The sequence below is a fragment of the Habropoda laboriosa genome, unplaced genomic scaffold (genome assembly GCF_001263275.1).
Source record: "Habropoda laboriosa isolate 0110345459 unplaced genomic scaffold, ASM126327v1 scaffold561, whole genome shotgun sequence".
NCBI lineage: Eukaryota > Metazoa > Arthropoda > Insecta > Hymenoptera > Apidae > Habropoda > Habropoda laboriosa.
The window spans coordinates 1-15,345 of NW_017100686.1; the positions used below are offsets into that span (position 1 = coordinate 1).

General features: G+C 35.6%; 2 protein-coding genes across 2 annotated transcripts; one reads left to right on the forward strand and one right to left on the reverse strand.

Annotated features, from left to right (window-relative positions):
- The first annotated feature begins 4,952 nt into the window (after positions 1–4,952).
- On the forward strand, positions 4,953–8,939 carry LOC108576907 (G-protein coupled receptor moody). The gene is made up of 8 exons (XM_017939980.1): positions 4,953–5,041; positions 5,396–5,536; positions 5,909–6,079; positions 6,489–6,616; positions 6,699–6,852; positions 7,046–7,245; positions 7,635–7,826; positions 8,504–8,939. Exons 1-8 carry the CDS (start codon positions 4,953–4,955, stop codon positions 8,593–8,595), a joined length of 1,167 nt encoding a protein of 388 aa, XP_017795469.1. The 3' UTR covers positions 8,596–8,939.
- A 611-nt stretch (positions 8,940–9,550) lies between these two features.
- On the reverse strand, positions 9,551–11,819 carry LOC108576914 (ras-related protein Rab-38-like). Its single transcript, XM_017939987.1, has 6 exons — positions 11,667–11,819; positions 11,326–11,358; positions 10,553–10,649; positions 10,359–10,415; positions 9,804–10,048; positions 9,551–9,675 (listed from the first exon to the last, which is right to left on the reverse strand). Exons 1-6 carry the CDS (start codon positions 11,758–11,760, stop codon positions 9,551–9,553), a joined length of 651 nt encoding a protein of 216 aa, XP_017795476.1. The 5' UTR covers positions 11,761–11,819.
- Between the last annotated feature and the right edge of the window lie 3,526 nt (positions 11,820–15,345).

The following is a 15,345-nucleotide window of genomic DNA, read 5'->3' on the forward strand; positions in this document are numbered from 1 at the left end:
CTCCCCAATTCTCGTCGCGTATTTTATTCAAATTTTCTTATATTCTAGAATCGAGAAAGACACAGAACGATTTGATTCTTTCAATTTCATTACGCATTATTGCAATAATTTCTATCGTTACATTTAATTCTAATTGTTTAGCAGCTTTTCTGCTGCTATTGACTCTACATTTGACTGACACTTGTCGAATCGACCCTACATTTTTTTTTTTTACGTGGAGGTAGGCCGACTCTATGTGATAAACAATTGGCAACCGAACGGTGGCTCGCTAAAGCGATATATTATGAAATTAAATTAATCACTCAATTAGATTGTTTCCTCGACATGGCCATGGTGGTCATCATTGACTGAAGTGCCTCAAATGTTTAGAATAATTAAAATAAAATAAATGTTGTCAACTCATAGCTAGCTAGACATTATTTTCAATTGAAAAAAACAAATTATAAAGCATAATACTATAATCCTATGCTTAAAATGTATTTTCTTGTGGCTGCCTGACAGCAATCTGTAAATCTGGCGCGACAGTGAACGTGTTAATAAGTAAATGTTGTTTAAATTATATCGTGTTTGAGATCATTTTCATCAGAAAAATCTCATCAATATGTTAATAAAAATTTCGGGATAAAAAAACGTAAAATTAAAGAAATTATATTTTTCTATAATGATTTGTCGAGCCGTGAAATCTCGTAAAGGAAACCGACTGGTGTAGCGTTACACGCTTGACTGACTGCGAGCGAGATAACATGGGCGCAGAAATGACGCAGGCCTAGGCGTAGGACCATCTATACTGTCACTTGTAGAATCCAAACTTACTGACTCTTGGAGAGAATTCACTGTATTTTGTGATTCATTTTGAAAGTAACAAGTAGACGGTGCAATTTTCTTTTGCGTAAGGAATATTGTTTATCACGGTTTCGTTCGCGTGAATGAGTTTTCTCTGAACTAGATGCACGGGCGCCGAGCATTCACGTGTTGCTTTCGAAATACGAGCAACCGTAAATTTCAACGCTAACATAACATCAGCGCATTCTGTGCATATTAGAGCTTCAACAGCATTAACACGATAAGAATACGACCGGTGTCACACACGTAACGCGCCGCCATTATTCCGCTTATGATTCATTCTTTCGTTTTCTTTCCTACAATTCTACGTATACGCAGCTTCTTCACTTTGAACCTGTTCCAAGAACGCGTTTAATCACCCTATCCTTCCCTTTTCGCCATTTCGACGAAAATTTTCCTCCTTTTATTACCGTCTACTCGATTCGAGTGAAATACATTGCCACTTTTAAGTCATTTTCTTCAATTCGAGGATATTTGGACGGTTGGTAAACAATTGTTTCAATTTTTGCCAAATTTTATAAAAATTTGGTAAAACAGTGGAATTACCATCAAATGGTAAACTCAATTTGTTACATATCGCTTGAATGGACTTGATAGATGGTCACAGAGTGTGCCATAAATCAATCCCATGCTATAATTGGTTGCCAGTTGATATTTGATATTTTCTTGAATTCAAAGATATTTAGACGATTGGTAAGAAATTGTTTCAATTTTTGCCAAACTTTTGTGAAATTGTTAAAACAGTAGAATTACCATTAAACGGTAAACTCAATTTGTTACACATCGCTTGAATGGACTTGATAGATGGTCACAGGGTATGCCATAAATCAGTCCCACACTATAATTGGTTGCCAGTTGGTATTTGGTAATTGTGGACTTGACACACGAGAGATTTATTACGGACCTCTGCACAATTCAAGAAACGGTAACAGGAATCTATTGAATCTGTTCGTTCTCTAATCTACTCGAAATTAACTTCACCTAACGTCTTATTCTCCAAATTCGTTTTCATTCTGAGTAATCAAAAAATTCTTATTTCAGAGTATTTTAATTACTTCACGGTAAATATTCGAAGGAAATGTGAGAAGTAAGGTCAGAAAAATGAGACAACAAGTTTCTCTATTAAATTACCACAACTGTGAAAATTACAATTAAGTTTCATCTTGTTCGAACATTTTCGTTCGTTAACGGCACCTCAGCCGTTGACTCGCGTGATTCGTGAAAAATTCCACGCGATACAAGGGTATCGAGTGAATGAAAACCGTGATCGGCCTAGATAAAAACACGCTTCGGCTATAAACGAGATAATCAGCCAATTTGCATGATCGCGAGACGCGTGCCTATGTCGTCCCGCGGCTCGTCAAGCTTATTCACTTTCACCGTGAGTCAAGTTGACTCATTCATTGCCATTCGCCGCGTGATCAACTCGGAAATCATTCTGTGACGTCAGCTGGTCACCGCAGATTCTATAGAAGACGACATGACGTCGCTTTTTGGTGGTTTTGTCACGCGCCAAGGTGTATCGGTGAAACCTGACAAATATCAGCGGTTCTGGTAGCTCGAGAATACACCGTTCAAAAGATAATCCACAGAGATTTTTTACGAAAAGTGTCGTTTATCTAGTTATAGATGTAAAAATAACAACAAATATACGTTTATATCTGAGATTTACCAGGAAAAGTGTACATTTTCAACGATGTATGAAAGAACAGATTAAAATAGCGACTGAAAAGTAGCAGTTCTGACGAAATTATTTCGCTGTTTAGTCCGTTCAAGTTTAATTATTAAAATATTTCTAATACTACGTTAAATATTAATTGTACAAATTATATTTCAGAAATATTAAATATTTCTAATAGAATATTACAAAATACACGTAAAATATATTTTTCCCTTATTTTCATTGCAAGTATGGCTAAACAAAGTCACAGAAAAGTGGATAATTTTTATATCTTCTTATTTTACCGAACATCGAAAGGGCTAATTAACGAAATTTACAAATACAAGCCCTACAGTGACGTTGTAGACCAAATAAAACAGGAACTTGGTTAATTAAATCCGAATGATTTGTAGCCACATAAGATTGATAAACACCGAATCACAATACTGAGAATTGCGATCGCATTAAATGGCATTTAAAGTGCGACAGGGTGAATCTAATCGTGTTCTACTAGCAACAAACTAAATCAACATTGAAAGACTTCGGCTAGCTTTATTTATTGACACAATGCCGATAGATTTAGATGAATGGCTCAATTGAAATATTGAAGCAGCATTATGAAAAGAATTGCCACCTACTTTATAGGATAATGTGTTTTACTTTGGTCCAAATTTCTTTCACACCTCTTCTAGTATTGCATGCTAATAATTTGATTAGATAAAACATTGTACATTGTGTACGTATCACGTTTGTCTATTAAATCTATTCATTCTCTAATCTACTCAAAATTAACTTCGCCTAAGTGACAAAAATTCTTATTTTAGAGTGTTTTAACTCTTACACCGAAACATTTGAATGTAGGAAGTAAGGTCAGAAAAATTCGATAATAAACGTATAAATAATGTGAAACATTTACGTAGAAAGTAGAAGAATATCGTTAAGTTACCGAAACTTTGAAGATGATCGTTTCAAAAGACACGCAGAATTTTCTTTCAAAGAGCAAACTCGTAGAAGGGGAAACGAGGAGGTACGGTGCGCATATACCACAACGAGACTGCTATATCACCCTTTTGTTCCCATGTCTTCCGTCACTTTTGACGAGGTTTTTATTACGGAGGATGCTAGCACAGGGTGTCCGTTAATTTCTCTTAATTAAGCTCAATCGAGGTTAATGCACCGTAGTTTGACCCTAGTTTACGAAATCCAGCATAGTCTGTATCCAGCCTGCACTTTCCTTCATCTCTACCAGGTACTAGTTTATTTTTAATTATCGAAATTAATCATCCGGATTAAATAGGCTAGTACAGATAAACTTTTAAAATCGAGTACTCTATTAGGTGTAGAAATGAATTCTTTCCGATTGGATTCGCATAATTGATTCAAAACCACCGAGTTTCCAGAGAAATGGCGCGAAAGGTCGTCGACAATAGTGAAAATTATCAGCGATCAGTTTTCATTTTCTTCGAATTAAACTTTGATTTCACTCAAAAGCGGAGCGCGTCTGATATCTGTCTGTTCTGTACGTAAAAATAACTTCAATTGTATCAGAACTATTTCTTCGAATTTAAGAGATATCTAATTTAGCGAAACACTGAAGTATCGACTTAATACACTTTTCTTCGGTATGTTAAACATAAGCGTTGGTAGAGCGTCCACGGGAAACATACATTATTCATAATTTCGATGCAATTGAGACACATCTTTCCTTCTTTAACAACCAATAATCGCTCGGAAAGGAAGAGATTAGTCGGAACGACGATCTTTACAAGCAACTTACATACATCGTCCTCTGTAAATCTTCTAGATGACCCAGTTCGATCGGATAAGGGACACCCTTACAGTGACCTCATAAATAATTATGAATTCCATCAGTCACCTTTCACTATTATCATTCGTCCAATTTGCATCACGTGTACTTCTCTAAAGAGCTTCTCCGAGGGTGAGAAAAGTACACAGGATAAGAGAGGACGTTTTAAAAATGGTGCAATGTGCAAAAATGAATAAAAGATGTATAAAAAATGAAATTACACGCATTCGGAAAATCTAAACTTTGTCATTGGAAATTGGTAACTTGTGTTTATCGCAATTTACATGCAATTAAGTTACAAAAGTAAATCCTTTTTTCTTATCTTTATTTAATTGGGAGTTGAATTTGAAAGACTACGTTAAGAAAGTAAATTCGAAAGTAATTAAGAATTACTTAATAAATAGACGATTAATCAATTTTTTTCTTAACAAAAATTGAGAAAGTAAATTAACCTCGAATAGACGATAAAGGCCACGCAGGACAATTTAGTAGCACCGTTTTACAATAATATCTGCTGGTACTTTCCTAGAATCTTTCCTTCGTGAAAATAATTTACTCAACGGTTATTCTTTGTAACAGGTCTCGGAAGTGGTCGAAATCGAATGAATCACTAGAAACGAACCAAAATTCGTCATCTTCGGAATGGACAACTTTTCCACTACGTGGTTATTACGTGCTTCTGAGAACAACACAGAAAGCAATCGGGAGATAATCGATGCCGAGCTATCGAGGTAATTAAAATTCTCTTAATAGCGACGAAATTATAGAGAAACTTATTGTACTGCAATTAACTTCCATAATACATTTTCCAATATCGAATAAATGTACAATATTTATGTGAAAAAATGCCTATAGAGTAGATAATAGGTTAGATTAAATTATTAATAAGAATATACAGAGTTAGGAGATAGATAGCCAAAGAACGAGTGTATGAGTGACAAGATAAAATGGAGCGCGAATGGACAAGGAAATAATGTATTGTAAACCAAATCCTTTTCGTAGCCATGAGCCTGAAAATAAATAAATAACAATAGTAAATATATTATATATAAATTTTGGAACCGTCGAATTTCTGCATCCTCCAGGTTCCCCAAGACGCTGAGAACATTCGCAGCCGTAGTTGCAATTCTAATTATGATCGTTGGCCTTACTGGTAATTTGCTGACGATCATTGCACTGTGCAAGTATCCTAAAGTTCGCAACGTTGCAGCGGCCTTCATTATCAGGTATGCAACACGTATCTCTGCAATGAAAAAACAATTATTTAACATTCATTTAAACGATTAAGACTTTAGCAGTGGATATCAGCTCACTTAACTTGTTACACACTTCGAATAATTTTGGCTTCGTTTAATTCACATATTCTACTGCGTTATTTTAATAATGCATCTAAAAATAAAACCAGATGAAAATCTGTAACTAAAATGTAACTTTTAATATTTCGTATTAATTAACGGAGAGAAATTTGTTAATTGAAGTTATTTCAGAGATGTGGAGAAAATGTTCATTTTAATTTCGCAATGTAAAAGTTGAAGAAAATGAAAAAAGTAGGATCGAGATACTTCCAGATGATTTGATTTTGGTGAAAATTATTTCAGCCTCTGTGTAGCGGACTTCGTATTCTGCCTTCTCGTACTGCCATTCGATTCTATCAGGTTTGTCGACGCAAGCTGGGCGGACGTACGATTTCTATGTGTCCTTGTACCTTTTCTAAGATATGGTAACGTCGGTGTGAGTCTCCTCTCTGTTGCAGCTATCACTATCAACAGGTACGCATCAAATCGACGTGAAACATGTTACTATATGTGACGATGCTTCTTCGATAGAGCACACTTCCGCGTTACTTTCGTGGACTGGAGTAACAAATTGCTTCCTTTGTCTACTCGTTGATCTGTGGAAAGTCAACTTTATTAAATAAAGAAGAAAGTTCGTTAAATAGCATTATACAGGGTGTTCCAATTTTTTTCCAATCAAACTTTACCAGTATGCTCTACGAATATAAGAAAAAAATTAAAAGTTACAGCAAAAATATGTATAGTCGTGACAAGAATTGATTTCTTATTACAATAGAGTATTAAAAATAATACACCACTTGAGAAAATAGAAAATTGAAAATTGAAAATATTTGAAATTGAGCGTATGCAGGGATAATCAGATCAGAAAATTTGTGTATTTTAGATACATCATGATAGCTCATCATGGTTTGTACAGCAAAGTTTACAAGAAATATTGGATCGCCTTTATGATTGTATTCTGTTGGATGTTTTCTTATGGAATGCAAGTGCCCACCCTATTAGGAATTTGGGGTGAGACATGATTTACATATCGACACAACTGAAACGAGCGTTAAAAACATCAGTATCTTACTCTTTTCTTATCGTTCTTTAGGTAGGTTCGACTACGATCCAAATCTCGAAACTTGCTCGATCGTTCGGGACAGCAAAAGTCACACGTCGAAAACATTCCTTTTCATAATGGGTTTCGTGATACCCTGCGTAGTGATCGTTGGTTGTTATACTAAAATATTCTGGGTAGTACACAGGTAATTCGTTTCACATTTTATCTTATATTTATAGTTATAGTTCCAAAATTAATTATTTCTCGACGAATACGCGAAAGAATTCTAACTTGGAATTAGACTAAAAAGCAGGAAAAAACGCAGTTCGAGAAAAGGACGAAAATTTTCGATTTTATTTGTATTTCAATATATTAACCGTTACTTTTGTTGTTCACAGCTCCGAAATAAGGATGCGAAAGCATGCAACACCAACGATCAAATCTCCCCATACTCCCGGAAGAGATACCAGGGAGATAAAACAAAGACGTAGCGAATGGCGAATCACAAAGATGGTTCTTGCCATTTTCCTCAGTTTCGTCGCTTGTTACCTTCCAATCACTATCGTTAAGGTCGCTGACGGAGAAGTTAAATATCCAGGTAAAGCATTTAACCAACGAACTATACAGAGTGCAGCCGAAGGTATTGTACAAACAGGCAGCAGATGATTCCTCGTGCAAAAATAAACAATAAATACACCGTAAAATTTATCCAGTGGAGGCTTAATTTTTCAGAAAATCAGGTTTGAAAATCCGTTGCAAAAAAAGCATGACAAACGACAAAAAAGAGACACTGAATCCCAAAAATTTCGTACTTCGGTATGAAACAGACAAATTTCGCTACCTGCGAATATTTCGCGTTGGTCTGGGGAATCCCCCAGTTCCTTAAACCCACCGGATCGCCAAAATCACCGCAGCGAAATCGCAACAACTTATAATAGAAAATAAAATAAAATAAAATAAAGAATAAAATCTTGTTTGTTCCCATAGAATTTCACGTTTTGGGCTACCTTCTGCTCTACTTCGCATCCTGCGTGAACCCGATCATTTACGTGATCATGAACAAACAGTACAGGCAAGCGTACGCGGGCGTGATCGGATGTTCGCGGATAAGGGCAAGTCTGACTCCGTACGGGAGCAGCGCACCTGGTCATCTTCATCATCAGCAGGACTACGGCCAAGGTAACTTCGAGCACCGTCGCGTGGTAACGCTCACCAAGCTCTGACCAAACGCGGGCTAAACGACCACACTACGCTCACTTCGTAAGTCAAGGGCACAAATTCGCTGCTTTATGAAATTGCGATCGGTCCAATGAGCATGCCCTTCCCCCCTCTCATTCATCATGCATCAATTTCATTGAACGCCACAATGACATGTTGTTCGCTGTGTTCTGTATATCTCCAGTTTCAAGACTTCGTTTTCTTCTTTAAGTCACACTCTCAAGTATTTTCTCGAAAGGGGAACTCTGTAGAACGTATTTGCTAGAGCGTAGAGTTTGCTTGTAGAGATTAGAATTAACTAGAATTTTAGAAAACTGAAAGTTTGGAAAGTGGTACACCTGTAACATTTACCTGAACGAATTTTCCCCGAGGATATCATTTAACAATTGTCGAAGTGTTTCTACATGCAATTTCACTTCAGTGTTCGAAGTGTAGAATAGAAGAAAAACAGAGGCAGAATATCGACATGAAATTAACCATAACCACTTTATGAATCATCTTGTGTGTTCGTCGGTCTTCCTTATTAACTATTTCCTGCTTGCTGCAACGCCGCGACCCCATCGATTGATAGAGCACGCGAACAGAACAGAATCGTCGCGTTAACAATTCCTCTGAAATTATACGATTTTCTTTCGTAGACTACTCGAAGGACTTCAGCAAGACGATGGTCTCGACAGTTTCCATCGCCATGAATCCTGTGAAAAATTCTCATCTCGATGAGGAACCCTGAGAATCTTTCGGGATTTAACTGTCCACACGAACAAGAGGATATTGTAGGAAAGATACGATCCACCCTTAAAAATAAAAGACACCTTGTATATTGGTTAAGATTATATATAATTATGGTTGACAATTGATTATGGTTAAGGGTGGTAGTATATTGTACGTATTTACATCGTATTACCCGCGAATTACTTCCGCAGAATAGGAAGAGAACGTGGGATTGAAGGAGAAGCAGAATTGAACGAAGAAATTGTATGATAAAGAGTAAAATAAGTTATTCGTCATTTTTCGTAATTTAAATGTTAAAAAGCTACATATATATAACGATTTAACAGGATCAGACGCAAGAGTCGTCGAATTTTTACCAAAGGTTGTACACGTGAATATACGAATGTATTTGTACATAAGAAAAAAAAAATGTGCACGCTAATTTTGGTTACCAGAGTATAAAAATAAAGTTTATAGAGCTATCGAGTGAATTCTAAGGGTGTTTATAATAATTTTTAATGTTACGAACTCGTTTCATATTTATTGAATATTCTCCTTGGTTAATTTAAAAATGTGAGAATAATGTTGAAAATTGTAAAAGTACAAATTAAATACACTTTAACAATTTAAGGTTAACTCGTTGTTTCCTACTTTCTACGAAGTCCTTGCTCCCCCATTCTCACGAATACATAATAAAATTACTATTTATCTCGATGAATGTCCACGATGCAAAATGTAGGTAATTATGATTGTAGATGTGAGAAAATTGACCAGCATTTTAAAATTACCATCAGTCGTTAAATATGATAAACTATGTTATCCGGAACGAAACGATGCATTACGAAATTCAAGAATAATCATTCCAAATATCTTCAAAATTCCAAAATTTTCCTTACATTATTTGTACTAATTGTTAAAAAAAAGAAAAAAAGTAAATCTTTCGAATCCTTATCTTCAGAGTTTCAGAAAACTGATCATAACTTGCAACATCCGGTATGTTCTCGAATCGTAAGTTTGTCCCGTAATCGGACAGACTCGCAAATTCCTCCGTCGAATTTAATTTTAAGAACGTTTTCCACTAAATAACGCATCGCCACATCTGCAACAAGTAGAAAACAAGTGTCGTCGTTAAAACAAAGGTGATAACATTCGCCGTTACGATTTCATTTTTCCTGCAACACGGTGCAGTTACGTAGAAATAGTGTGAAACGTAATTGTTATGCTTACCGATGTTTGTATTTTCTTTGGCAGAGGTAGCAAACCAAGCGCCGATATTATTTTCCTTGCAGAACTTGGCGATTTGTTCGGTTGAAATGGCGGGACAAGGAATATCACATTTGTTCGCCAGAAGTACCACCGGTATATTCGAACCGTCTGGAAGGGTAAGTTTTTCCCTCAGATCACACAGCCACTTTCTAATAGATTGGAAAGTTGCTATCCGCGAGATATCGAAAACCAAAGCTGCGGCCACTCTGTAACATACACGATGCTGTGTCAGTTTGCAATAATGTTGTTTTTCTCGTGTATGCAATACGGAAGAAATAATCAGTGGAATGTAATTTCACGAATATGAGAGTACAATGGGATCTCTTATAACACAATAAAAAAAGAAAAAATAGGACACAAATTCTGAATTTGGAATTTTGGAATTTTGGAATTTTGGGTTAATTAAATTTGACCCAAAAAGCGACGTCGGTGGAACTTCATTTGTATTATATTTCCCGCGTTACAGAGGATCCCACTGTATATAAAGAAAAGTGTTAAAATTTGCTAATTACTCACGCATATTTGTAATAAACTCTGGTCATATACCCGAATCTTTCGTGACCAGCGACATCCCTAGACACGAAAATTAACGAAGATATTACAATAATAATTTTTAACGTAATACCAAACGCTTTGATATTGTAACACTATAAAGTCTCACTTTCAATACTCTTGTTGAATAAACATGAAAAGGAAATATCGTACGCTACCATAGTTGTAAGTTTATTTTAGTAAGAGGATCCCAATCGAGCGTTTTTATGGCGAAGTCGGCTCCTATGGTAATCTTGTAATTCGACGTATACCTGCCTGCGAAAAGAAACAATAACAACGACGTGTATTGTACGTAAGTACGTACGACCACAGAATGATAGACGTATTTTCAAAACTCAACGAGTATCTTTACACGCAATTCGTAATATTATCAACTGAAGAAAAAATGTCGCTCGTGCTTGGTGAAAACAATAAGCAGGATATTTGAATAAGAATCTGAATACTTCATTTATAAGAAGAAAAAGAAAAACACCGGGGGAGTAGAGATAATATGCATCGATAACCTTCGTTCAAGATTAAGAATACATATTTCGCATTGTTCCTTTACAAGGAGATTAAGCAAATAATGTCAAGAGTGAAAATAAAAGAAAACGATCGTTTGCGAGTATTATCGATCGTACAACAGACGCGGCACATGGTAACTTACACATTCCAAATAGATAAATCCGCTTATATACTTATGCTTCGACTTTTTCATTTATCAATCTCTCGCGAACATATTATACTTTCCTCGTAGGTTAAATATCATAACCAAATGTATTAATCCACTTTATTCAACTGTTTATTATTGAAATTCATGATAAATGATTTTTTAAAAAAGCTTCTTTTTAGAAACTTCAGTGAAATATAATTATCGAAGCAGATTTCCTTTCATTGGCTAGTTATAAAACTTACATAGACTGGAGTATAAGTGTACTGTTCGTTTACGTACCTTCCGTGTATCTCCTGACTAACGCAGTTTTCCCTAAAAATAATATAGAAAATATCATTCGCTATGCATCACAATAAAACACGTAGTCTATGAAATTCTACGTTCAACTACCCCGCACAACGGTTACAAACGAAAGCTGTGAGTAAATTGATTCAAACTAAAACGACGCGTCGATTAGGTAGCGCCACTTTATCGAGAAAAAAAAAAAGAAAAGGAAAGAAGAAAGAAAAATAAACAAACGGGAATGAAAATGTTCTCGATCGATTCGTAGTATTTGAATAAATTCATACTAACGGAGTAAATTTTCGAATAGGGAACTATTAAAAGCAGCCTCGACGCACCAACACCATAGTCACCGATTACGAGGAACTTGAAGAGGAGCTCTTTGTGACCGAACTTCGACAAGAGCACGTCCGAATCCCTTCTCGGTTTCATCTCCTACTTCTGACTTTGTTTCCCCGTTTCCTATGATCCACGCAAAAAACACGACTCGCGTATTGCTACTCCGCTGGTAAACTAATCAACGAAAGAGACAACAGGCTCGTCAGGCTCTCGGATGTTCTTCCCGCGTCTCTCGCCCTCCCCTGATCTATCACCATTCAGCACTATCGCAACTCTTATTGTACTCACACTGATACATTAAAATTACCAAGCATTGAAACGCTCGATTCTTTCTTCTGTAATTTCTATCAGGAACGAAGCAAGCAGCTGACGTTTCTTCTGTAAAACTCTTCTTCTTCTTCTTCTTCTTCTTCTTCTTCTTGAGCTTCCTAATAAGTATTTCATACGAATGAGTTTTCTTATCTTTAATACACGCAAATGTATCCCCAAAGTTATTGACGAGAAAGATAGTAACATCGGTAGGCAATTTGACACGCACTGTCGATAACGTAAACTATCGTGAAACCACAGACGAGGTTACATATGTACATCATCACACCGTGGACGTAATGGAAGAATTCTGGAAAACGAAGAAGCAGCAAAAAAGGTCATCGTCGAACCAACTAACGAACATGGATAGAAGCCTCCACTTTGAAGACCTATTAAATCATACGAAAAGGTAACTGACGTCGCAGTGAGAGATAGAATGGAGTAACACTGCTCTCCTTCACATTAACAACCTCATTGACGATACCTTCCAACCCAATTCAAAGACCCGTGTAAACTACCAATGATCCAGCAAGTAGCAATATCCAGGCTCAGAATCGGCCACACGAAAACCGCCCACTCGTACAAAATATTCAAAACACCAACACCTTCTTTTCACCAAACGTAACATAACAATTACAGTAGATCATTTGCTGCTTCACTATTCGAAATACGGAATCCATTGCAACCACTTCAAGATCAACACACCGCTAAAAAACAATTTCAACAGAGGCAAGATTGACAGCTTCGTCTTTAGGAAACCAAGTTATTGGTAAAGATAATGTAAAAGAACTGATAGTCGCTAATAATGAAGCAGTTGATGCGACTCAAATTAAAGAAAAATGATTCATTTGTTTGTCCCACGTCAGGGGGGATGTGAGTGCCCTTACCATTTGCGTATCGCTTCCAACATTACCGATTCAGCATAGAATCGTCAGAATTAAAACCACAGACGAGGTGCAAGATAGATTTTGCATCTTATGGGACTTTTTTCTGAGGTTTTGGGGTCGAGAAGACCCTTACTATTTTCATGTCACTACCAACGTTATCGATTCAGTATAGAATAAGATTACAACATTAGTAGTAATTGAAATTGGAATTAAACGTGACTATGAAATTACAAATAAGAAAGTAACGTAATTGTTTATTAGTAGATGATTCATCACATACGCGTGTTCTATTGCTGTCAGAAAATTGTGAACAATTCTACCTACGCAATCCTAAATATGTATGTATCTTTACATCTCTCGATTTTACCATCTTTTATGGTTGGATTGTATGTAATTCCTAAACTCACCGCTTTATATCGTAGAGGGCATAACAAAAACTTTAATTATTTAAACGATCGGTATTTTAGAACGTCGGACACGAAAATACATTAGGTGCAAGGTCTATTCTGTACCTCGTCTCTGGTCCTCTGATCTGTTTGTTTACGGTAAATACCAAATTTACAAAGGAACTGATAAAAACTTGCTGATAAAAACAACAATGCGGTTGCAGAGATTCACAACGCACATACAAGAAGTTTAAGAGAAGGTTTTTTCGAGAAAAAATTCCGAAATAGAAATTACAGACTCGATGATGAACTTCGATCTGTAGAAGTTTACAAGGCGCATTGAGAACTACAAAGTTGAATAAAATTTAACTGCTACGATTGAGTAACTGTTGGAAAAACATAAAGATGTATGTGAACGAAACAATACAAAATTTCATTATTTAAAAAAAAAATGAAAAAAATTATTATGCTACTTACAAATCGATTTAATAGCGTCAAGACAGCGTAACAGTGATTATTATTATGCTAATTAGTGCAGTCTTTCTTGTTCTTGGGTTAGTAAATTACGACTATTATTAACCAAAATGATTTAAAGGAAAAAAGAACTTAAAAAAATAGCTGCAGTGTGTGCAGGCGGGATTCGAATAAACGATTCTCGAATCGTGACGCTAGAACCTTACACGTTTCACCGCCACCAATTCGCAAAAAAATATTGAACAATCAAATATATATAGAGTTTACCAAAAATAAAAATTGAATATAGTTTTAAATAATTTGCATTAGACAAAACACTCCAATATAAATCTACTTAATTTCTTACTTAATTTAGTAAAAATGCAATGATTCTACTTAGCAGTCGTTTAAACGACGAAGAACCCCGTTATAGAAATTACTTGACTTTTCTAGTTAACTTACACACTCGTAAGAAATTTTTAATTACTAATTAAACTGTAATTTTTACATTGTATATGTCAAAAAGTATGTACAAGGTAATGAAAAAACAATACCTTAAACCTTGTCATCAAAAGATGGCTAGCTGATCATTTATAAAACTGTCAATATTTATAAATAATTTGCAAGATTGAAGAAATTGGGATGCGTTTAAATTGAAAGGATAAGTGTCGAGATGTTCTATCTCATATACGTGTTCTTATATATTATATATATACATATTTCAGTCGGCAATTTGATACACACACACAAACACAACGCGCGCACGCGCACACTCTCTCTCTCTATCCTTATCTGTTTTCTTCGAATGTATACAATATAAAATGCTATGACCTTTTCGTGCAATGGTTCATGCAGCATATATGCATAAATCGCTTCGTCATTAAAATGTACACCTCTACGTAGTATCTGGTAACACAATAACATATTACTAATATGATTAATACATACGGAACGTATTTTTCTTGTAAACATGAACACCAGAGAATATTGTAGAGCGTATATTATTTTGCGATAAAGAGATTCTTGTCGCATACAATAATTAAATGACCCAACGATAAAACAAGGTCTACAAAAAGTCTTGAACAAAAACTTATCGGGTTGCGCCCAGTTTATTATTCCAAATAAAGCGATCTTTCAAAGCAACCGCGTATCAAAGTATAAAAAACAACAAAGCTTTAATAAAGGGTTTGAGTCGCGTGACATAAGGAAGAAACGATAGAATTGGAAATTTAAGGCACGCCAGAATTAAAAATGATTGTCAATTACTGTACAGCGAGTTCGTGATCGTAGAATATACTTTATTTAGAACAATAGCTGGGTTTATTTCACCAATAAAGATATGCAACAGACTTTTGAGACATTTAGATAAACACTCGCAAGTACGGATAAATTTTGGCTCGTCTACGGTCATCAACGTCGTTTAGATCTGTTCTCCAGTGACATCACGCACAAAACAAACTACATACGATGAGACAAGCTTTCGATTACTGTCCATCAATGACTAATTTCATGACGAGAATTGCACGATCGTCCAATGGCCATTGATATGGCCAAAAATATTCTTTTTGTTTTTTGTTTGTTTGTTTGTTTGTGACCACTAAATCAGTAACGGTAATTGTATGAATAATAGCACTGAGTATACA